This window comes from Leptodactylus fuscus, chromosome 8 (genome assembly GCF_031893055.1).
Source record: "Leptodactylus fuscus isolate aLepFus1 chromosome 8, aLepFus1.hap2, whole genome shotgun sequence".
Lineage (NCBI taxonomy): Eukaryota > Metazoa > Chordata > Amphibia > Anura > Leptodactylidae > Leptodactylus > Leptodactylus fuscus.
In genome coordinates this window covers 80,757,510-80,783,234 of record NC_134272.1, presented here as the reverse complement: position 1 = coordinate 80,783,234, position 25,725 = coordinate 80,757,510, and the positions used below count along the sequence as shown (strand labels likewise).

At 42.7% G+C, this 25,725-nt stretch overlaps 1 protein-coding gene across 2 annotated transcripts in view; it reads right to left on the bottom strand.

Moving 5' to 3' along the window:
• CACNB4 (calcium voltage-gated channel auxiliary subunit beta 4) overlaps nucleotides 1–25,725 on the bottom strand; it is a 46,026-nt gene that overhangs the window by 8,728 nt on the left and 11,573 nt on the right. Inside the window, exons 2-9 of one of the 2 annotated variants that reach the window (XM_075284494.1) lie at nucleotides 16,306–16,425; nucleotides 14,580–14,702; nucleotides 13,914–14,044; nucleotides 13,163–13,239; nucleotides 8,729–8,748; nucleotides 8,565–8,645; nucleotides 4,466–4,524; nucleotides 1,425–1,534 (exon numbers count right to left, since the gene is read on the bottom strand). In XM_075284494.1, coding sequence (XP_075140595.1) covers nucleotides 1,425–1,534; nucleotides 4,466–4,524; nucleotides 8,565–8,645; nucleotides 8,729–8,748; nucleotides 13,163–13,239; nucleotides 13,914–14,044; nucleotides 14,580–14,702; nucleotides 16,306–16,425 — 721 coding nt within the window. Of the gene's footprint in view, nucleotides 1–1,424; nucleotides 1,535–4,465; nucleotides 4,525–8,564; nucleotides 8,646–8,728; nucleotides 8,749–13,162; nucleotides 13,240–13,909; nucleotides 14,045–14,579; nucleotides 14,703–16,305; nucleotides 16,426–25,725 lie in introns of those variants that run through there. The other variant, XM_075284495.1, reaches the window with a different exon arrangement.

Below are 25,725 nucleotides of genomic sequence, written 5' to 3'. Positions count from 1 at the left end.
CACGATGCTGACACGGCTGGTTCACTCCATACGTACGATATGACTATTTCTTGGTACTCTGAAGTATGACGTTCCTCTGTTATTCCTCCGAGAAATTTAGGAATAATTTACCAATGGGAATTAGTAGAGATGAGTGGACCGGTATGGGTCAAATGGAATTCGATCTAAATTTACCAAAAGTTTCAGACCCAACAAGAACCCAAAACTTTTGGGATTTGTCATCCACGAAACACTATTGTACTGTCATATCTCTATAATAGGTGGAGGTGCGGCAACAGAACACACAGTTGCTTCATCTCTTCTGGGCATCTTCACAGTGCTGGACCCTGGGGTCCTCGTACTGGCAACAGACATGCCAGGGCCACTACCGAGGCCCAATCACAGGCCGCAATGTTGACCCCTGGACATGTGACATCAGCCATGGGCTGGAAAATGGATGCCAGGGGACCACCGGATGGTGCAGGACAACACAAAGATGCCTAGGAATGGTGAGGCATTGATCCAATGAGGTTTCTACCATGTACGCATGATAGGAAACTACTATATGGCCCATGGAGGCAGGGGGCCCGCAGGCAACCACACGCAACACTATGATCTCTTAATGTCTGGCATCCTTTACAATACTCGTGCATGTGTACCCCTCCATTTATGAACGGAACTTGGGTATTCCCATTCTAGTGAATCTTTGCACCCCATGTTATCAGACTCTTAACCCCCATTAAAAACAGAGAGTAAAACATATTGGGCTACACACTAGGATGTAGTGTAGTAGTGCACATACACGGCACTAACTTCTGGGAGGCTCTGGAAAAGAGTGGTGACCTCCAGACCCCCAGAAGACTAAGCAAAAATATTTAAAGGGGACCCTTCTCCACCTCCACCTACGTTAAGTCTTTACATTGTTCAATAGCTGCCACTCCACTGATTCTGGAACAGTTGGAATTTTTTCTCTAGCCCCCACCATTCCTGAGCTATCATTTCTGTTAGTTTCAGCACAATTATGCTCCCTACTGTCACATGGGCAGTCCTAGGGTGGAGCAAAAAGAAAGGGACCGCCCACTTCTCAGTAGGGAACATAACTGTGCTGAAACTACTAACAATGATTGCTTGGCAATGGTGGGGGCTAGAGAAAAAATTCCAACTGCGCCAGAATCAGTGAAGCAGCATCTATTGAAAGATGCAATAAATCAAAGTTGGTGGAGCTTGTGAGAAGTCTTCTTTACCATGTGACATATAGGCTGGTCATGTTCAGGAAAAGGGACTTCATGAGATGAAAATACCCCTTTAATAAGTATCCAACCATCAGATATTCTAGATCACTAGATGCCAGGTTAATGAAAGTTCACAGTATACCCATCCCTTTATGAAGAGGTCATATGACACTTCCCATCAACAAAACTTTTTCTAATATACAAAGCTCTTACCCAAACTGGAGCGGGTGTTGGAGCGTTCAATTATTGCTCTTCTGCTGGGATTATTCAGTACTGATCTCTTGGCCAGAGAAATGTCAGCGGTGACCCTCGTAATGGATATCCTAGGACAAGGCAGAGAGTGTTAAAATGGCCGCTATGTGCACAGCCGACGCCCCCATATAGATTACCAGATCGCCTCATCGATGTTCCTACTTTATTTACTCTCTCCGTTGGGGTATAATTGAATATATACACTCACCGGCCACTTTATTAGGTACACCATGCTAGTAACGGGTTGGACTCCCTTTTGCCTTCAGAACTGCCTCAATTCTTCGTGGCATAGATTCAACAAGGTGCTGGAAGCATTCCTCAGAGATTTTGGTCCATATTGACATGATGGCATCACACAGTTGCCGCAGATTTGTCGGCTGCACATCCATGATGCGAATCTCCCGTTCCACCACATCCCAAAGATGCTCTATTGGATTGAGATCTGGTGACTGTGGAGGCCATTGGAGTACAGTGAACTCATTGTCATGTTCAAGGAAACCAGTCTGAGATGATTCCAGCTTTATGACATGGCATTGCATTATCCTGCTGAAAGTAGCCATCAGATGTTGGGTACATTGTGGTCATAAAGGGATGGACATGGTCAGCAACAATACTCAGGTAGGCTTTGGCGTTGCAACGATGCTCAATTGGTACCAAGGGGCCCAAAGAGTGCCAAGAAAATATTCCCCACACCATGACACCACCACCACCAGCCTGAACCGTTGATACAAGGCAGGATGGATCCATGCTTTCATGTTGTTGACGCCAAATTCTGACCCTACCATCCGAATGTCGCAGCAGAAATCGAGACTCATCAGACCAGGCAACGTTTTTCCAATCTTCAATTGTCCAATTTCGATGAGCTTGTGCAAATTGTAGCCTCAGTTTCCTGTTCTTAGCTGAAAGGAGTGGCACCCGGTGTGGTCTTCTGCTGCTGTAGCCCATCTGCCTCAAAGTTGGACGTACTGTGCGGCGTTCAGAGATGCTCTTCTGGCTACCTTGGTTGTAACGGGTGGCTATTTGAGTCACTGTTGCCTTTCTATCAGCTCGAACCAGTCTGGCCATTCTCCTCTGACCTCTGGCATCAACAACGCATTTCTGCCCACAGAACTGCCGCTCACTGGATGTTTTTTCTTTTTCGGACCATTCTCTGTAAACCCTAGAGATGGTTGTGCGTGAAAATCCCAGTAGATCAGCAGTTTCTGAAATACTCAGACCAGCCCTTCTGGCACCAACAACCATGCCACGTTCAAAGGCACTCAAATCACCTTTCTTCCCCATACTGATGCTCGGTTTGAACTGCAGGAGATTGTCTTGACCATGTCTACATGCCTAAATGCACTGAGTTGCCGCCATGTGATTGGCTGATTAGAAATTAAGTGTTAACGAGCAGTTGGACAGGTGTACCTAATAAAGTGGCCGGTGAGTGTATATAGTGTATATAGATTACATAGATTACAAATATTCGGCCGTTTTGCGTACACAGCTCCTGTGAATACTGATGCAGCTACAGGAAATTAGTAAAAAAAAACTTGAATGAGGCTGAGCTGCAATACCAGTTACAGCCTGTGTACTAGTGTGGTGCTGTTTTGGGGAATTACATGGAGACACACAGGATCGGTATACACAAATTACTGGTATCACAAATAAAATACATCTCCATTAATTTCTATGGTCTCAGCGATGTCCACTGTTCATCCCACAAAATGGCCACCTTGCACTAACGTATGACCTCTGTGCATTTATGAGCCACGCCAGTATCCAAAATTAGCATGCTCTATTTCAGAGTAAAGTTTACAATGCCACACAATGTCAATACATGATTAAAGACCATGTTCTTATTAAAGGGGTTTTCTGGGCTAAAAATATTCATGACCTATCCTAAGAATAGTTCATCAATATCAGATCACTGGGGTCTGACACCTGACACCCCCACCGATCAGCTGTTCTCAGCAGCTGACACACAGAGACTGGAGCAGGAAGCAGATAGCGCCGTTCTCTGTGTAGTGGCCAGATCTGGTACTGCAGATCAATGCCTATTCATTTGAATGGGACCTAAGCTGCTGTGACTCAGATTCACCACAACACAGAGAACAGTGCTGTCTGCTTCCTGCTCCAGTCTCTGTGTGTCAGCTGCTGTGGACAGATAATCAGATAGATAGATAGATAGATAGATAGATAGATAGATAGATAGGAGATAGATAGATAGATAGATAGATAGGAGATAGATAGATAGATAGATGATAGATAGATAGATAGATAGATAGATAGGAGATAGATAGATGAGAGATAGATAGATAGATAGATAGATAGGAGATAGATAGATAGATAGATAGATAGATAGATAGATAGATAGATAGGAGATAGATAGATGAGAGATAGATAAGAGATAGATAGATAGATAGATAGATAGATAGATAGATAGATAGATAGATGATAGATAGATAGATGAGAGATAGATAAGAGATAGATAGATAGATAGATAGATAGATAGATAGATAGATAGGAGATAGATAGATAGATAGATAGATAGATAGATGAGAGATAGATAAGAGATAGATAGATAGATAGATAGATAGATAGATAGATGATAGATAGATAGATAGATAGATAGATAGATAGATAGGAGATAGATAGATAGATAGATAGATAGATAGATAGATAGGAGATAGATAGATGATTGATAGATAGATAGATAGATAGATAGATAGATGAGAGATAGATAAGAGATAGATAGATAGATAGATAGATAGATAGATAGATAGATAGATAGATAGATAGATAGGAGATAGATAGATAGATAGATAGATAGGAGACAGATAGATAGGAGATAGATAGATAGATAGATAGATAGATAGATAGATAGATAGATAGATAGAGTGAGACAGACCTGCACATATCCGATATCTTTAGGATAGGTCAGGAATATTTTTAGCCTTTAATGCCCAGAACCTGTATAACTTATATAACATGCCAAGATGCTGGATGTTTCCGTCCCTCACCTCCCATCAAACCTGTGCTTCAGGAAGTCAAAAAGGGCTTTCTGCATCATGTCCGTCACCTTCCCAGAAGAGAGGAGAATGAGGAATCAAGACAGAAAAGAGAGAAAAAACAGACAAAGGTAAGAAAGAAAGGAGAGAGGAAACAGAAAACATCTACATCATGATATGCAGCAGCCGGGAAGTAACCGCTTTGTGTAATCCATGGAAGGAGTTAACAGCCAGAGATAATTTCCAGTATTTAACTGATCTGTTCTTTGAAGAATCAATTATCGCCCACAAAAATAATCTCACAGGTTTCATTCTCTTTGAAGGGACATAAGCAGAATTCTTCAGATCTAAGAAGCTTCAGTGCCGGGGGATGGGACTGCCAGAGTCTGCGGATAATCATTTATTAGAATGTCTATGCTGATGAGATTGTATCATCTATCTATCTATCTATCTATCTATCTATCTATCTCCTATCTATCTATCTATCTATCTATCTATCTATCTCTCTCCTATCTATCTATCTATCTATCTATCTATCTATCTATCTATCTCCTATCTATCACTCTATCTATCTCCTATCTATCTATCTATCTATCTATCTATCTATCTATCTACTATCTATTATCTATCTATCTATCTATCTCCTATCTATCTATCTATCTATCTATCTATCTATCTATCTATCTATATCTATCTATCTCCTATCTATCTATCTTTCTATCTATCTTTCTATCTATCTATCTATCTATCTATCTATCTATCTCCTATCTATCTATCTATCTATCTCCTATCTATCACTCTATCTATCTATCTATCTATCTATCTATCTATCAATCTATCTCTCTCCTATCTCTATCTATCTATCTATCTATCTCCTATCTATCTATCTATCTATCTATCTATCTATCTATCTATCTCTCTCCTATCTATCTATCTATCTATCTATCTATCTATCTATCTATCTCCTATCTATCTATCTATCTATCTATCTCCTATCTATCACTCTATCTATCTATCTATCTATCTCCTATCTATCTATCTATCTATCTATCTATCTATCTCCTATCTATCACTCTATCTATCTATCTATCTATCTATCTCTCTCCTATCTATTATCTATCTATCTATCTATCTATCTATCTATCTCCTATCTATCTATCTATCTATCTATCTATCTCCTATCTATCTATCTATCTATCTATCTCCTATCTATCTATCTATCTATCTATCTATCTATCTATCTATCTATCTATCTATCTATCTATCTATATCTATCTCCTATCTATCTATCTTTCTATCTATCTATCTCCTATCTATCTATCTATCTATCTATCTCCTATCTATCACTCTATCTATCTATCTATCTATCTATCTATCTATCTATCTCTATCTATCTCCTATCTATCTATCTATCTATCTATCTATCTATCTATCTATCTATCTATCTATCTATCACTCTATCTATCTATCTCTCTCCTATCTATCTATATCTATCTATCTATCTATCTATCTATCTATCTATCTATCTATCTATCTCCTATCTATCACTCTATCTATCTATCTCTCTCCTATCTATCTATATCTATCTATCTATCTATCTATCTATCTATCTATCTATCTTCCTATCTATCTATCTATCTATCTATCTATCTATCTATCTATCTATATCTATCTCCTATCTATCTATCTTTCTATCTATCTATCTCCTATCTATCTATCTATCTATCTATCTATCTCCTATCTATCACTCTATCTATCTATCTATCTATCTATCTATCTCTATCTATCTATCTATCTCCTATCTATCTATCTATCTATCTATCTCCTATCTATCACTCTATCTATCTATCTCTCTCCTATCTATCTATCTATCTATCTATCTATCTATCTATCTATCTATCTATCTCCTATCTATATCTATCTATCTATCTATCTATCTATCTATCTATCTATCTTCCTATCTATCTATCTATCTATCTATCTATCTATCTATCTATCTTTCTATCTATCTCCTATCTATCACTCTATCTATCTATCTATCTATCTATCTATCTATCTATCTCCTATCTATATCTATCTATCTATCTATCTATCTATCTATCTATCTATCTATCTTTCTATCTATCTATCTATCTATCTCCTATCTATCACTCTATCTATCTATCTATCTATCTATCTATCTATCTATCTATCTATCTATCTCCTATCTATATCTATCTATCTATCTATCTATCTATCTATCTATCTATCTATCTATCTATCTATCTATCTATCTCCTATCTATATCTATCTATCTATCTATCTATCTATCTATCTATCACTCTATCTATCTATCTATCTATCTATCTATCTCTATCTATCTATCTATCTATCTATCTATCTATCTATCTATCTCTATGTGTGTATACTGGGATCACCAACTTGTGCACTACTTATAGACATGTTGTCCCGGACAGCCCCGGCCACAGGTAAGGAGGAAGGGAAGGAAGAGAGTACAGAGGAATGAGAAGGTAACGGTATGTGTGGGACTCCAGGTGACCTCCACTATAAGATTAAGGCCGGGCCCCAGGATGTGTCTACTGGATGTGTAATTCTCCGGTCTGGCGGCTGTTCTTATACTTTGTCTTAGAAAGAGTGTAAGCTGCAGTGAAAATCGGCAGCATAGATTGTCATGCTGGTTGCTATTGGAAACAGTCAGCGTGCTTGTTGTCAGACACACCCCTAACATCTCCGACTACTGTACAGGGTGTGAGGTATGGAGGATGTAACACAGGGTGCAGATCACTAGTGATGGCAGTGGGGGGCACCGTGAGGTCAGAGAGGCTCGGGCTGTCAATCAGTACACAGAGGGAGGTGAGAGGTGACAGACTCCACTTAAAGGGAATGTGTCACCAACTTTATTCATTTATTAAAAATAATGAAATCTATCACTTTTTCCCAATCTGCTTTTATTTTCTGATTGTAGATTTTTTTATTCTATTTTCTGTACATGAATATGAGGGCGGCCATCTTGCCTGAGCTTCTCCTCTTCTCTGTTAACAGCATTTAGTGATCTGCTTTACAGCACAGTCATGACCATAGGCAACAATAGTCTGGAGCCGACTCATTAAGGTCTATGGGAGAGATTTCTAGACATGTTCTGTGTATGGAGGAGGAGGAGCTAAGCTGTGACATCATCTATTGTCAGTAGTGACGTAATGATGGGTCAGTGGTGTTATCTATAGAGGGGTTTTGTTCTATTGTAATTCTGTATGTAATGTAAGTGAGGTGACTGCTGCAAAGAAAACTTCAACAGAATTGGCAAGTGTCTATTATTCGGATTACAGGTCAGAGTGAAAATTGCAGGATGTATTTATTTATTTTCAAGTTGTGACATGAAACATTGTTAAAAATCATCAAACAAAAAAAAAAGTTTATCATAAAAAGTTGCTAATTTTCTGCTTGAAAGGGAAAGTGTCACCAGGAAATGACCCATTATTTACGGTAAATCACATTTTTATACCAAACATATTTCTAAAGAATTTTTGCTAATATTGTTATTTTTCCATGTTATTAACTGTATTTGAAAAATCCTAAAAATCATGCACTTCCAACTCTTACTACTAAGCCTAAAATAGACGAGATGAACTACGGGCCATAGATACAGTGCTCTGTAGCAGACCCTATTTACTTCTATAGGAGAGTTTTCTAGGCATGCTCTGTGCCCTGTGCAGAGGGGGAGTAGATAAGATGTGACATCACCTATTGTGACTGCTGGATTCTGTGTCTTATCAACATAGACATGACCGCTGTGATCGCCAGTGTGCTGTAAGTGAGGTGACTGCTGCAAAAAAAAAAAAAAAAAAGTGGGAATGGGAATTCCCAGCATATTATTTGGCTTAGTAGCCAGAGTCAGAACTGGATTTTTTAAAATATATATATATATAGGTTATATTTATTTTTTGAAATAATCATCACCAAAAATGTATTACCAATATGTTTAGCATAAAATGGATTTAAAAAAATAGGTCTTTTTCTGACAACACATTCCCTTTAAGAAGCACCCTTGTCCTCATGCAAATCTTAAGACTTCCCATTTCTGCCCAAATCCATCCCACTAGGAGTGACATACCTCATAGCCTTTAAGCGATGGTCCCACTAACACTACAGGCCTCATGGATGGCACAACATCGTAAGGCGCAACGTGTTCCGTCTGGAAACACAATAATATGTCATTAATAACTAAGCAGCTGGCGCTGAGAGGACGAACCGCGAGAGGCAGTCAAAACAACTCACCACTTTCTGCTTCGGCTTGGCTAGAAAACAAAGAGAATACAGTCAGAACCATGCACAGAGAGCTCATGAATGAAACGCATACGCCGCTGTATCAGGAAGACACATTATCATGGGGCGGTGCTAATAAATGCAAAAATACCCCATCGAACATCGTATAATATGCAAAAAAATCTAATTACATAGTGCGTACTATCAGTAATCATCTAGACGCAGTGTCAATATCTATCTATATACAGTCTCTGCTCCTCACTACTATGTAGTACCCCCGTAATAGTGATACCTATAAGTCTGAGTGCCCCCATTAATAGCACTAGCTGCCCCCAGTCAAAGTGTATCCATATATGTCAGATGCATTACCATGCATTGTGCTGCCAGATATCCATCATAAATAGTGCCGCCACCCTAAATAGTCCTCACCAGCTTGCCCACTATGCCTGCTAGAGTAGCTAAATTAATACTGCCATCTACTGTTCAAGGAGAGCGACAAAGTGCTGCCATAAATAGTGAAAGCCATGCTGCCCATGTTAAAACGTAACATAACTTCTATTTGTTTTTTCCTAAATCCATAGCGCAGGCAAAGATAACAAACTTTGTAATATACTTTATTAAAGAAAAGTTTCTTTACTTATTTGCCTCCTTTTGATCAGATCTGTAGAAGTCTATGGAGAGGAGAGGGGAAGGAAGGGGAGAACTGCTCAAAGCATCTGTACTAGAGATGAGCGAACAGTGAAATATTCGCTATTCGATATTCGTTTCGAGTAGCCCCTCAATATTCGACTACTTGAATCGAATATTGAACCGTATTATAGTCTATGGGGGAAAAATGCTCATTTCAGGGGTAGGCAACATTCGATCAAATTGAACTTACCAAGTCCACGAGTGAGGGTCGGGCTGGATCCTCCGAGAAGTCTTCTCCATGCAGCGTCCCCGCGGCGTCTTCCGGCTCTTCATTCACTCTGCCAGGCATCGGGCCTGGGCAGAGCTGACTGCGCATGCCCGCACAACAAGAAAATGGCCGATTACAGTCAAAAATTACAGCCATTTTCTTGTAGCGCGGGCATGCGCAGTCAGCTCTACCCAGGCCCGATGCCTGGCAGAGTGAATGAAGAGCCGGAAGACGCCGCGGGGAAGCTGCACAGAGAAGACTTCTAAAGGTAGGAGAAGAAGCAGCGTTGATTGGCCGACTGTATAGCATTCGGCCAATCAACGCTGGTTCTGCATCGGATTTTTCCATTCGAATAGCGAGTGGTACTCGATCGAGTACGAGTATTTCGAATACCGTAGTATTCGATCGAATACCTACTCGATCGAATACTACTCGCTCATCTCTAATCTGCACTATAGAGAGACAGTTCTCTTTAACAACACAGTCGGGTTATCAGAAATTACTATCCAGCCTTATCCTGAGATAAATGACTCATTTAATGCGGTAGATATCTCTGTCTCTCACCTTCTCCCTCTCCCCTCTCCATAGACTTCATTGTAAACTGACACTGCTTGTGTTCGGAGCATGGACCAAAAATTTTTTGGGGGTAAAGTATATTGCAATGTCTGTTTCCTAAACCTCTACTATGGATTTATGAAAAACAAAAAAATTTCAAATACTTTAAGGACGCAGATTGCAAACATGTCAGGTCCGTGATATTCAGAGACAGTGATTTTTAACATCTGTGCGTCAGTGATTTTCACGAACCCATAGACTTTTATGGGGCTCTGTGGTCTGTTATTGTCACTGGTCTCACATGTCTGCAGATAGCAACTAAGCTGCAATACCTGACACAGCCACTGGACCAAAGTGTCACTGTTTCAGGAAAAAGAAATCTAACCTTATTTTTCCAATCTCATCCAACCCTTTCAAAAACTGCTTATCATCTTTCCGCTATCGGCACCTGTGACTTTTTTGCCTAAATTTGGTCAGGAAAGCATCTAAGTGTTGTCCTGAGGACTGGGAGAGAAGCCGAGGAACATTTCTCCGGTATCTGATTTTCGTACAAGTCCGCACTCTCTTAGCCACATGGTTCAGCAGTTGTTTCGATGTCAATGCCTCTGACTTTCTAATATTAGACCGCAGCTCGTCGGCCCCATTATGCGTGTTGACAGGCTGCGGCTGATAAGAGGTGTTCTCACATCACAAGCCTTGGATATGTCATTATTCTGAGGAGACATCACCTTGCAGCTCTGATTATACACAAATAATCCTAATTGTTATTTATTCCACAAAAACCCAAGCCGAGACTAATTATTTCTGGCAAACACGCAGTAAGAGAAGCAAGAACAAAAAAAGAGTTGTCAAGCCCAGATTCCTCCTGCGGATGTCAGGTCCACGTCCATTTTGCTAGAATTGTAAGATTATTTTTGTCATTGTACACACAGGAGTCCCATTTGTTGACGGGACCCGTTAGAGTATCAAAACCTTGGCCCACTGGGAAATCCTTGGCGGCCATTTGGACTCTTTTGGTATGGCAGGAAGCCGTAGCATGTAAAACCACTTGAAAGATTACCAAAAATTTGCTAGCCGCGCCCAAGAGGGATACCACTGGATGACCAATTGTCTGGTGAATAAAGGTTGCACCAATGCAATGCTTATTTGCCTCCTTTTGATCAGATCTGTAGAAGTCTATAGAAAGGAGAGGGGAAGGAAGGGGAGAACTGCTCAAAGCAATCTTTTTGGAAATATCGTGGACTACTGGCTACAGGACAAAAAATTTTCAAAAAGATCAACGTCTTTCCATATGTGTATTTTTCCAATACACAAACATTTGCGCTAAAATGGTCCATTTTATGCAACCTCAGACGAAGGCCGTGCAATTAGTCAAATTCAATCGATTAATTTTCCAAATAATTGTAAAACTGATGTTAGCCCTGCCACTGAGTCTGATCTATTCTATACAAGCTTTGTCCTCCCTGCTGTAAACTATGGTCACTATAGTCAGCAGATGAGTGGTAGGACGAGGAAGCCTGCGACAAAAATATCAGATTTTTTTCCTCCTCCAGGTCACTGAACTTTTTAAATTTCTTTAAGCAAAAACATAAAAAAAAACAAGATTAAAATTGAGAATCATCCTTAAACTTGAAAAATTGAGATTTTGATTTTTTGGCAAAAATCAGCCTATGTCAGACTAATGAGTAAGGCCACTTTAGGAGAGTAAGGAATACAGAAGGCCAGCTATAAAACTACCGCCCCCAAGAGTCCACGTTAACTTAGAACCAGCCCAGTTTGGATGTACAGCAAGAATGCAAAAGTCTGAGTCAGCAGAGTCATCTCATTATCATTAGCGGGCAGGACAGGGCAGCAGAGTCGTCTCATTATCATTAAAGGACAGGTTCAGCAGAGTCGTCTCATTATCATTACAAAGCAGAGTCAGCATAGACATCTCACTATCATCATCGAGCAGGGCAGGATCAGCAGCGACATCTCATTATCATTACCTTGAAGGGTCAGTAGAGTCATCTTGTGATCATTGAAGAAGATGTCAGAAGAGTCATCTCATTCGCATTACAGCGCAGGGTCAGTATAGTCATCTCCTTATCATTATCGGGCAGGTTCAGCAGAGTCATCTCATTATCATTAGCGGGCAGGACAGGGCAGCAGAGTCGTCTCATTATCATTAAAGGACAGGTTCAGCAGAGTCGTCTCATTATCATTACAAAGCAGGGTCAGCATAGTCATCTCGCTATCATTATTGAGCAGGGCAGGATCAGCACCAACATCTCATTATCATTACAAGGCAGGGTCAGTAGAGTCATCTTGTGATCATTGAAGAAAATGTCAGCAGAGTCATCTCATTAGCATTACAGCGCAGGGTCAGTATAGTCATCTCTTTATCATTATCGGGCAGGGCAGGTTCGGCAGAGTCATCTTTTTATCCATACAGGGAAGGATCAGCATAGTCATCTCATTATCATTACAGGGCACCCTGTAATGCCACCCTGGCCACTTTCCTGAAAGAAGGTGTGGTATAGATGATAATTTATGCCAGTTTACTAGTATAAATGATGACTGAAATCTACTTCAGCTATAAGCTGGCATAGAATTCAATACAGACACACAAGCCCCGCAGGAGGGTGCACCTGATTTTTGATAAGTGAGGCGCATTCTCCGGCAGGACATATGAATATGCCAGTCTCCATAAATCTTCCCCAGTGTCTTCCTGGATACTATACTATGTATTGACACATCCTATTCATTGCAGCTTCCATAAAACACACATAACCTGCTGCAAATGTTGCTAGTAAAGACCTGTCCGCCATCTTTGATGTGTAAAAAATTGACTCTGTATGAATAGACCTATATTAACTAACATGATACCAATGTGACAGCGACAACCATAAGGTGATGGCTATAGAACTGCAAAACCTGTTAGAAATTCTATATGATGTCAGCGTCCTCTCTAATCTACTGTCCTTTAGACATTCAACCACATGTATCCTCACCAGCAGATGGGGGGGTTGCCCGAAATGTTCCTGTAACCATTTCTCCAAGGCTTGAAGAAGAAGTGCCACTTGGTTTACTGTTAAAATAAAAAGCACAATTAACACCGTCTTAAAGGAACGCTCCACTAATATACTAGCGTCAGCAAAATTCTGCTGGATTGCAGTACAGTTTACTGGACAGTAAAAGAAAGAAAAATGCTTATTTCTCCACTTTTCAGATACTTTTCATCTGCGCTTCCTCCCTGACTCCTCCTTAACTGACTTTCACTCTAAAATCTCTGCTGAATTTCATGTTGATAGAGAAACATGGACTGAAGCAAACAGAGGTGTCACATTACAGTCTACAATAGAAGTCTACAGTGAGAAGGAGGAGTGGGCAAGTGCCAAGTGAGAAAGGAGAACGGGAGGCACAGACAGAGACTGCTGCTGATAACAGTAAGCTTTCTATCTCACCCTAACTGCTAAATTCACATCAGTACAGTTCAGTACTTCTCTATAATGTCCTATATAATCCTACGGCTGCATCTGTGAGAGAGTTATAGAGCAGTTTCTCCTTTACATTCTGTGTGCAGTGTATGGGAGACATCATAGCAGGGAGAACTGAAAATTACAGGGGAAAACTGCAGAATAGACATCCTATAATGGGCAGAAAGCGTTACACACATTGTATTAGATAATAATTAAATTGACCCCTTAGGGTCTTGTTTTGGCTTCTTCTGGATGGACCCATCTGATGAAGGGCCGGACTTACCCTGTATGAAATCGTCCTCTCTTCTGTTCTTGCTGTATTCTGATATTCTCCAGCCTCAGCGGACTTGGAATGAAGCCGATCTCACAACCTTCTTTGACTAACCTCCCAATCCACCAGTCATTGTTGTATTTCTAAAATGCACAAAAACATCGAATTGACCAAGCAAAGAAATAAAATTGATTTTTTGTTTCAAATATTTTTTTAAAGGCATCTCGTTCTATAGCGCTGCATTACAACATGCACAGAAGTCAATGATACCCTACTCTGATATCTCTGTCATATGAAGCTGCACGGTGTCAGCCTATGGCGGCATCATGCTGAAGATCTTAATGGAACATTGGAATTTCAGGAATATCGGATGGATAGAGGAATTTTTATGCATCTTTCTGCACGGCTTTCATTACCGTCCCAGAGACGTTTGTCATATGGATCAGGTATTGACATCTATTTCCATAGACGTTACAGTTTTATGGCTCTGCAGTGGATCAGGAGTAAGTAATAATATAGGGTTGGCAAAGGCTCTTGTGCTGAAGAGGTTAATCAAATCCTTCCTGCGGAGATTTGGCAGCTGGTCAGTTTTCCTTTTAGCCTTAACAAGCTGTGGTCTGACCGCTGATGTTTTATTAGCTGGTGACAGGTGGCGAGAGAAATCCTTCCCAGATTTACCTCTTTAATGTGTAAAAAATCCTTGGCATCGAAAGAAATAGCAGTGCCCGGGACGGGGACATCTTCATCCAGGGCCCCGCAGTAACTCACATTCGTCCTCACAGCAAATGCCACTGGCTTGGTCTAAGGAGACAAAGACCCATCGTGAATATTTGGGTAAAATTTACACCTATTAAAAAGCAAATATTGACTCTCGGAATTCTGCCAGGGTATCAGAACTGAACCAACGCCCAAGGAATTGTAGAAATGTGGTGGAACCGAAATGGGCACTAGGCTGCTCTGTCATAGACAGGTGTATATACCGTAAATGGAAACCATGTGTCTACTATGTAACCCAGGAGAAAAGTCCGACACCTGGACTCAAAGCAAACGTAACCTGCATTGCACCGGTAGCCAAAATCTGGTGAGGTGTATCTGGCAGCCAACAATATATAGCTAAACTGATAGGGGTGTCTGTCCACAAGCTGGTGACTGGTTCCCATAGCAGAACTGTGAATACAGCTCTGGAGTATAATACAGGCTCAGGATCAGAACAGGACAGGTAATGTAGAGTACAATATTGAGAAAGTTACTCAAGTTTTTATATAATGTAAATTATGTCATGTAAAAGTTGATGCTTTAAAAAAATTAAATGGAATAAAAAAATTTAAAAAAATACAGTGTGGTGCAAAAGTTTCAAGCAGTTGTGCTGCGAAGTAAGAAGGAGCTTAGAAATAGAAGAGTTAATAGTTTATTTTGTAAATCCCATCAATATTTGGTGTGACCTTTGCCCTTTGGAGGAGGGGTCCTGGAAGTGATGATATGGCCCCCATAGATATAGCCCTGATCTCATCATCATCCAGTCTGTCTTGGATGACATGAAGAGACAGACGGATTGGAGCAAGCCTATATCCACAGAAGATCTGGGCTTAGTTCTCCAAGATGGCGGCAGGAACAACCTCCCTGCCCAGTTCTGCCAAAAACTGTCTACTTGAATAGTCGGACATCTTTGGGAACGATCACTTAAGGACACCCACGGACAGTAAAAGAACGCACCCGATGTCCATTTAAATCAATGCAAAATGTCACGGACACAGCTAGTGTCCTTCTAATGTCCGCACAAGATTTTGCACGGACATTAGCAGCAGACACTAGCTGTCAGACACCGACGGTAGTGTGAACGCTGCCTTACCCTTCTATTTTTGAAAGCATTCTTACTCTTTTTTTCCACACTTGCCTAGAACATTTGCACAGCACTGTATATACTGTATGTAATGCATTATAACCCCAATAATTGATACTGATGACCTATCGTAAGATTGGTTATCAGTATCAGATCAGTCTGGGTCCAACACCTGGACCCCAAACACCGATCAACTCAGGCCGCCGGAAGCCATATATAAAGGGTGCAGCCAGAAGCAGAGCTGTGTCTATTCAAGTGAATGAGAGTGGGGTTGAAATTCCAGTGTGTAGTATCAATTCTCTCCACACCCTAGACAATCCCTTTAAGGCCGCCCTTAAAGATTCTATGGTGGCTGGAGGAAGGTCAAGTCATGATGACTCTGTCCCCATGAAAAGGTCAACCAGAGTGACCACCATTTCCCTCTCTCTCCATATTTCTGGCTAGTGTTGTATTACATGGCTTATATATTATATATACATATATATATACACTGTCCATGTCACATGTCATCATTTACAGCTATACACGATTCTATGAGGTTTCAGCTCTCAGTTTGTGTCTTACTTTGGCTCTCTCAAGTTGTACCGTGGCTTGCTGTTCTCTCTCTTGGCGTATTGCTTCCCTGTCTTCCTCCAGAGAGACATCAGAATCGGATGGTCTGCTAGTGTAAGAATCTGCTGATCCCTAAGAGACACACAACGGGAATTAGATCACTTGGAAGATGCAGTGCAAAGTATACATATACATATAATATGTTATATACACACAGATGTTACAGACAGGGAGTAACTAAAGGCTCATGGGCCCTGGTATAAGAGCTCAGATTGGGCCGCGCTGCGCGACTTCTCACAACCATCAGCTACGTCCCATCTGTACATTTTAGCAGCATTTACATTTCCTTTCCTTCTTTATCTGGTCCAGACCACCATGATGAGTTCTTCCCTATATATCTGTAGACACAAGCTTCTCATCATTCTCCTCCCCTGTCAATGCCCCCCACTCAGTAAACATGCCCCCTTTTGTGTCACCGCCACTCTCCACAGAGATTTCCTTGGCCAGCTGCTAGTTTTGCCGTTAGTGGGTTAATTTTCTCTTTTCTGACAGTGGAAGGCTGTGTATCATAAATTTTCTCACTCCAGTGCACCCGAGGGCAGGGGAAAAGGGAAAAATTTACGGTGCACAGTCTGTGGACGTCAAAGGAAATCAGAAAGGAGATCAAAGAATTTTAAGCCACCCTAGTGTGGTGAGAAAGACCTTTGCCCCCCTGACTACCGAGTCTGGTGGCAGCTGAGACCCCTAAAGTTACATCAATGATTATAGACACATATTACATACAGTGTTGGCCAAAAGTATTGGCACCCCTGCAATTCCGTCAGATAATACTCATTTTCTTCCAGAAAATGATTGCAATTACAAATTCTTTGGTATTATTATCTTCACTTAATTTGTCTTCAATGGAAAACCACAAAAAGAATTGTCAAAAAGCCAAATTGGATATAATTCCACAGCAAACATAAAAAAGGGGGTGGACAAAAGTATTGGCACTGTATAAAAAATCATGTGATGCTTCTCTAATTTGTGTAATTATCAGCACCTGTTACTTACCTGAGGCACCTAACAGGTGGTGGCAATAACTAAATCACACTTACAGTCAGTTGAAATGGATTAAAGTTGACTCAACCTCTGTTCTGTGTCCTTATGTGACCACATTGAGCATGGAGAGAAGAAAAAAGACCAAAGAACTGTCTGAGGACTTGAGAAGCAAAATTGTGAGGAAGCATGAGCAATCTCAAGGCTACAAGTCCATCTCCAAAGACCTGAATGTTCCTGTGTCTACCGTGCGCAGTGTCATCAAGAAGTGTAAAGCCCATGGCACTGTGGCTAACCTCCCTAGATGTGGACGCAAAAGAAAAATTGACGAGAGATTTCAACGCAAGATTGTGCGGATGGCGGATAAAGAACCTCGACTAACATCCAAACAAGTTCCAGCTGCCCTGCAGTCCGAGGGTACAACAGTGTCACCCCGTACTATCCGTCAGTGTCTGAATGAGAAGGGACTGTATGGTAGGAGACCCAGGAAGACCCCACTTCTTACCCAGAGACATAAAAAAGCCAGGCTGGAGTTTGCCAAAACTTACCTGAGAAAGCCAAAACCGTTCTGGAAGAATGTTCTCTGGTCAGAGGAGACAAAAGTAGGAAAAGGCATCAACATGGAGTTTACAGGAAAAAAAGAGGCCTTCAAAGAAAAGAAGACGCCCCCTACAGTCAGACATGGCGGAGGTCCCTGATGTTTTGGGGTTGCTTTGCTGCCTCTGGCACTGGACTGCTTGACCGTGTGCATGGCATTATGAAGTCTGAAGACGACCAACACATTGTGCAGCATAATGTAGGGCCCAGTGTGAGAAAGCGGGGTCTCCCTCAGAGGTCAGGGGTCTTCCAGCAGGACAAGGACCCAAAACACACTTCAGGTCAGCACTAGAAAATGATGGTGAGAGAAAGCCCTGGAGACTTGTAAAGTGGCAGCAATGAGTCCAGCCCTGAATCCCATAGAACACCTGTGGTGGAGAGATCTCTCGATGGCAGTTTGGAGAAGGCCCCCTTCACATCTCAGGGGGGACCGCGAGCAGTTTGCCAAAGAAGAAGGGTCTAAAATTCCAGCAGAGCCTTGTAAGAAACTCATTGCTGGTTACCGGAAGCGGTTGTGCGCAGTTATTGTGTCTAAAGGTTGTGCTACCAAGTATTAGGCTGAGGGCGCCAATACTTCTGTCCGGACCATTTCTGGAGTTTTGTGTAAAATGATCAATGATGTGACTTTTTTTCATTCTCTTTTGTGTTTTTCATTGCAAGCAAAATAAATGAAGATAATAATACCAAAGAGTTTGTGCTTGTAATCATTTTCTGGAAGGAACTGAGTATTATCTGACAGAATTGCAGGGGTGCCAATACTTTTGGCCAACACTGTATATAGGAGTAGTGTATCGCCACATGTTGGAGATCTTGTAGTTGAGGATACTTGTGTAATGTGACATGAGATTGACCATGCCCCAGTTTAATTTCGGAGGTATATGGCGGTACAGTAAGGCCATTTGTACCTTCATGGCAGCCCTATTATGCTTCTATATACTGCACCTTGCCCTATACATGTCAGTATTGCTATCTGGCGGTATACAGAAGGCTGGCCTCAGTTTCCAGGGAGTGTTGCTGTATTTCGCTCGGTCTAGCTGGTGCCGCTGCTGCATTATTCAATCACTATAGTTACAGGCAGAATATTGCGGTGAGGCGGCTGTATGTGTGTCATCTCAAGTCTCCCCGGGACTTCAGGAACTGGCTCACATTTCACAGAATTAAAGGGGACTTGTCAGCAGGTCCTCGGCTTCACTTCAATCGCCTCTCACACTGGCTATTATGCAAACAAATGGGGTTTCTATGAATTTCGGTTTTCCTGGGATAAGATAATAACTGTCCTGTAGGAAAACAATGGGCTTGATCCTATAGTAATAGGCGCTGCCCTTCTGCCCACGGCGGGTCTGTCAGTCTCGGGTTGAGAATGTATTACAGTATGCTCAATGCCAGGCAGCAACTTTCCTGTCTCTACAGGGCTGTTTGTGGGACCTGAGGGGCGATGTAGTGAGTGGGACCTGGAGGGTACTGTAGTGAGTGGGACCTGGAGGGTACTGTAGTGAGTGGGACCTGGAGGGTACTGTAGTGAGTGGGACCTGGAGGGTACTGTAGTATGTGGGACCTGGGGGGATACTGTAGTGAGTGGGACCTGGAGGGTACTGTAGTGAGTGGGACCTGGAGGGTACTGTAGTGAGTGGGACCTGGAGGGTACTGTAGTGAGTGGGACCTGGAGGGTACTGTAGTGAGTGGGACCTGGAGGGTACTGTAGTGAGTGGGACCTGGAGGGTACTGTAGTGAGTGGGACCTGGAGGGTACTGTAGTATGTGGGACCTGGGGGGATACTGTAGTATTTGGGACCTGAGGAGCGATGTAGTATATGAGACCTGAGGGATACTGTAGTATGTGGGAGCTTGAGGGTGCTGTAGTGTGTGGGACCTGGGGGGGATACTGTAGTATTTGGTACCTGGAGGGTGATGTAGTATGTGGGACCTGAGGGGTGCTATAGTATGTTGGGACGTGAGGGGCACTGTAGTATGTGGAACCTGAGGGGTGATGTAGTATGTGGGACCTGAGGGGTGATGTAGTATGTGGGACCTGGGGGTACAATAGTGTGAGGACCTGGGGGGCATGGTGTGTAGGACCTGGAGGGCCGTGTAGTATCCGGGACCTGGGGGTACTGTAGTATGTAGGACCTGGAGGGTCATGTGTTGCATAGGACTCGGGGGTCCTGTAGTGTGTGGGACCTGGAGGGCCGTGTAGTATTGGGACCTGGGGGGCCTTGTGTTTTGTAGGACCAGGGGGGCCTTGTAGAGTGTGGGACCGGGAGGGCCCTGTAGTATGTGGGACCTGGTGGGGCCCTGTGTTTTGTAGGACCTGGAGGGCCCTGTAGTATGTGGGACCTGGGGGCCCTGTGTTTTGTAGGACCCGGGGGGCCTTGTAGTGTGTGGGACTGGGAGGGCCCTGTAGTATGTGGGACCTGGTGGGGCCCTGCAGTATGTGGGACCTCAGTACATTTTTTAAATCAGATCATTTTAATTAACAAATTTTTCTGTACATAAAATCAAACAATCGAAAAAACAACAGCAACACAACAATTCAAAGTAAATATGGAGACACAATCCGACATATAAGGGGGGAAGTCCATTAGGACCCCCCCGCTAAATCTCCCGAACATCCACCTCAGTACATTTACACCAGTACATCTTGGATTTTTGTAAATGTCCTGTGTTAGAATAAAACAAGAACACATTTTACGGAGTAAAGGAACGTACCTGCCAACCTTATGGGACAGTCCTAATGTTGGTATGATGAGATTGGAGGGGTTAATGTATATTTGTCTAATAGGAGACTTTTCTCACTCTCCTGTTATAAGGATCAAAGTATTGGGAGGTTTGCACAAAGGCCATGTAAGACAATGCAAGCAACAACAGGTAGACGGCTGGTCGCTGGGGTGCCCGGATAACCCCTTTACTATATCTACAAGGTATTAACTAGATTGCAGTGAGGGTCTTATTGATCGCCGGGTCAGCCCCACAGTATTCCTTTATATCAGTTACATTACATTGTCGCTCCACTCGGTGTTGGCCTCTTTGTTAATATAATTACATGGAGTGGTAAGTGATATTGGGCACGTTGCCCAGTAATGTGGCTACGCCTCCAAACCTACACACAACGCTCAATAATAATCCATCCAATAATACAGATTATACTGAAGGTGTAGTCTGTGCTCGGGATATATCGGAATAACTGTGTCTATGTATACTGTAGATATCCAATGGATATATAGAAAAACATGACCTTACGATTAATACTTGGATGCAGGGTTGGATTAGTCCAAAAAGTATCAAAGGATCCTCCGGGGGGCGCCTCTTATGCATTATAGACCCCATTGGTCCAGCAGAGAACAACCCCCACTCATTATTATGGGTTGAGTCACATCCAAATAGTGATGAATTAATTGGTTTCCTAAAACATGGATTTCAGCGATGGCCCATTGTGCTTTCCCATAATGCCTTACAGGCAGGGGTGGATACAGCATTTCTGGGATCTCAAGCAAAGTTATATCAGGTGGTCCCCAATGCTGCCTCTATAGTACCCCCAGACAGAGTATACTGTCCTCTACGTGCCCCACCTACACATACAGTAGTATACTGCCCCTACAGACAGAATAATACCCCTTTAGTGCCCACACACATAGAGTATTGCCACCTTAGTGGCCCTTGTCCTTGCCTATCACACCAGCTATAAAGCCCTGGCACTGCCATGATGGAGCAACTTCAGCAGTTGTAGCATCAGGACATCATGTGAGGGAGAACCTTGGGCCAAAGAGGAGAAGCCAGGGCCAGAAGAGTTGGAAGTAATCCAACAAGTAACTGACAATCCTTATGTGATCATTAGGGACCCCAATCTCTGGGGCCCCATGCAATTGCTTGGGTTGCATGGTGGGTAACACCATTCCTTCCTCTCGCACAGTTAATAATGACATGAGGGACTACAGGAGTCATTGAAGAATCATAAAGATGGCCAAGATGTTCTGTGTAGATGGACTGGGCCTTAGAATGATCACCTATGGTGGGCCCAAGGAGGTCCAGGCTGACATTGTTGGATAGCCAAATTGGGAGAAATTACCAAGGGCTCGAATGGTCAGTATATGAGGGCTAAAGTGGGGTCAGAGCTGGAGGATGTTCAGAAGTACGTTGGGTCTTGGTGAGATACGAGTATATGTGATGTTACCTGTCGTATTCTGATCTATATAGGACAGTTCATGGAAGATGAATGCTCAGGAACAGAAAATGTCACATGGTAATAAAACATTTACTGCATTAGAGATAATGAATTCTGCATTATAGGGTCAACCCAAGGTAATATGGGTAATAAGTGGGTACTTTCTTCTGCCATTCCAAATGGAGGATATACAGAGGTGGGAACCCCAGCAAAGACCTTCAGGATTAGGTTGGTCGGACTGGTTTGTATTCACAGGACCCTAAAGCCATGATGAAGCCACAAAAGAAGAGGCTCCAGCTTGCCTCACCTTGGGAACCCATTTCTTTGATGTTCATATTTAGGGTTCCAGGGACAAACTCCCTTTAAGATGGGCCTCAGAACAGCTGGTGCATACATACATATGGTATATTCGCAACTGCTCTGCGTGGCACCAGTGGGTTGTATGGAGAACAGAGCCCACACACGCAGGTTGTAAGATGATTCGCACCTCGTGTTATATCACCTAAGATGTTAAGTCGTAGACATTAAGAGAAGAATGGATGTAAGCTGCTTCCATGCTCTCGACATGCGCCGCCATGCTACACACCTATAATTTCACGCTGAGTGTGTTTGTGAAAACGACTTTCTGACAAATGCAAACAGCTTTACCGAGTTAAAGTGAAAAAGAAAAACATTAACCCCTCGGTGGCAGACGTAGCGCCAGAATTGTGTCTTATTTGTTCACGAGAGGTCTACTTTTCCATCAGGTTTTATTGATATGAAGGTCTAGCAACCATCCCCGGATTCAGCAGGCCAGTCCCAGATTGTGAGCGCTGTCCCACTGTCCTGGCGGCCAGAGATATGTCCCGGCTTCAACTTATCTGCATCCAAGTTTAATATAATGGTGAAGCAAGGAGATATCTGCTCCCCGCTCCATCATTCAGCCCCTGTGTCTTGGGAGTAGTAGGTGCCATGTAAAGACGTCACTTATATCACGCCTGAGCCTTGGGTGCCCGTAGCAGGCAAATCTACAGCAGGGATGTCTCCTTCATTCAAAGTGTAAGCAGTATGCGCATCTCGGTGGCTCAGTGGTTAGCACTAATGTCTTGGAGTTCCAAGTCCAGATCCAGCCAAGGACAACATTTGCAAGGAGTTTGTATGTTCTCGTCTTGTATGTTTGTTGAGTTTACTCCATACTCCAAGACACAGTGATAGGGAATGTAGATTGTGAGCCCTATATGGGACAGGGTTGACAATATCTATAAAGTGCTACGGAATATGTTGGCACTATATAAGTGAATTAAATAAATCAATACCTTGGCAGGAAAGCTAGGAAGACTCTTAGTGGTAAAGTAAGACAGACAGAGAAGGCGACTGATTCTGTCCAGTGCTTGGTCCAAGAAACACAGATTAGTAGTTGCAACAAACCAACATGGCCGTACACATTGTCCAGAGCTGTCTGCATATGGCTCTGTACACTGTGCTGATCTGGCAGCCGCAGAAGCTGATTGATGGACCCTAAAGATAGAACATCAACCCTGGGGACCCACCAAAGTTTACAGTTGCTTGAGAACCACTGCTTTGGATTATCATATTGTATCTCAAATCTAAATTCAGTGCAGAATTTGCACCAGGCACTGCAACAAACATAGAAGATAGGGGGTCCCATAGCAATGATGAAAATGGGTCCCTAATAATGGGACTTGTATTTCTATAAAACTTGGTCCAATAATCCAGAGGGATGACGTCCACTGGTACCCAGGAGCAAGGGCTGAGAACAATCAAGCCTGGGCTCCGTGTTTTCCAGGGCTCCTTGACCAGGGCCTTCACATCTGTTATGGATGTTTGGGCGAGGGCTAGGTTTAACAGCAACCTGCAACCATTATTGCAACGCTACCGATTTACATAGAGGGACAGCTATCTCCAAAAAGATAACCAAGTATGAGAAGTTGAAAGGAACTTCTTACAAAGAGCAAACCAGTTTATGTCGATCTAGGCACAATTTCTACCGTGTCCTAGTCAGCCTATCAATACACAGCCCACCGCCACCCCCTCATTTCATCAACATACAATCCTCCAGAGATTACTGCCCACTCTGTCCAAACAACATGAGCGGCAGCGGTGGCGGCGTACTGTAAGTCACTAAGAGATGGCTCATTTAAAGACTTTCCTCCTATTATTCTGCAAATGTCTGCTTACATAATGCATTGTGTTCATCTCACAATTCATCATTATTTCTCTCTACTTCAGTCAAGGCCAGGATGCACGCTGCCTTCATTTTACGTCTGATAGAATTTTAACCACTTCACTCCTGCATAGAATGATTTCGGACATGCACAGACCGAAAACTTTGCTTTGTGGCGGAACTGAATTTGCTTTTAGTCAATAAAACAAATGACTTTGATATAGAGAACCATTTTATGCAATGGACGCAACATCTGACGCCCATAGAGTTGTACTGCAGCTTGACTGTACTTCATTAGGGGGCTACGTCCATTGGCTGCCCTGTCATGGCCAAGGTAGAGTTACTTGTTTGCACCTTCCTGGGCCCACGGCGGTCTCAATGGTCTAATGTAAGATGCTGGAGTAGAGATTAGTGTTGACAAATATTTATAGGTTGTCCATCTGAAGTTTGGCCCAAATCAAAAGTGCTAATATTATATTAAGAGTATAAGAAGTGGAGGCCCAGGAGATGGGCAGAAACTTAAGAAACCCTTCTAATTGCCTTGCCTCATCTTTCTTGGGCTCCATTGTGGCCTCTGGTGGTCCTTTGATGTCTTCTTCCAGCCTTCTAGGTTGATTGGGCCACACTGACATCATGGCATGAGCCCGGTGGATGGAAAGAATACAGAGGGAGTCCTGGACACTGCGAGGGAGCCCAGGAGAGGGGAGGCCAGTTGAGTTTAAGGGATTATTAATGGGCCTCCACTTATACTCTGGGGTCTGAAGAGATCAGAGAATATAACAGTGGTTCATGAGTGATGAACTCCAAAAGTTTTGTGTGGGGTTGAGGCCAAAACTTTTGGAAAATTCAGGCTGAATTTGGTTCAGTCTGAACCAGTCCACTTATCTCTAGCTGGCAGCTACTCACCAGCATAGGGACAATGGCAGTATGACTACTTACTGGCGCTCCACTCCTCTCGAGCTCCCGCCCAGACCATTACCCCTGCACATCACCCAAAGTAACCACTGGCGATGAAGGACATGGACACTTTGCTCATCTTTACTGAGGTAGATGAAGGCATTACAGAGTATGTAGTTCTTCAATGGACCAACAGGTGGAAGATGGCAGCTTGAAAGTAACAGTTGTACTTAGGACCAGTGTCTAAAATCACAGGCCATGGCAACAAACAGCATGCATCTCCGATCGAGGAGGGTGCACTGTCCATCATTGGGAAACCTGTCCTCCTACCCACAAATGTTCTAGGCTGTCCAGTTCACAAAAACAGATGTCGTTCTTATAGCCAGAAGGAAGCTTCTCTTTGTATGCTGTCCATTACGCTCTCAAGATGGTTGATTCCAAGCTATCCTCCACTCCTACATGTGGTCCTCATTCCAAACTATCCTCCATTCCTATAAGTGCCCCTCATTCCAAGATATCCTTCACTCCTACCTGTGGTCCTCATTCCAAGCTATCCTCCACTCCTACATATGTGTTCC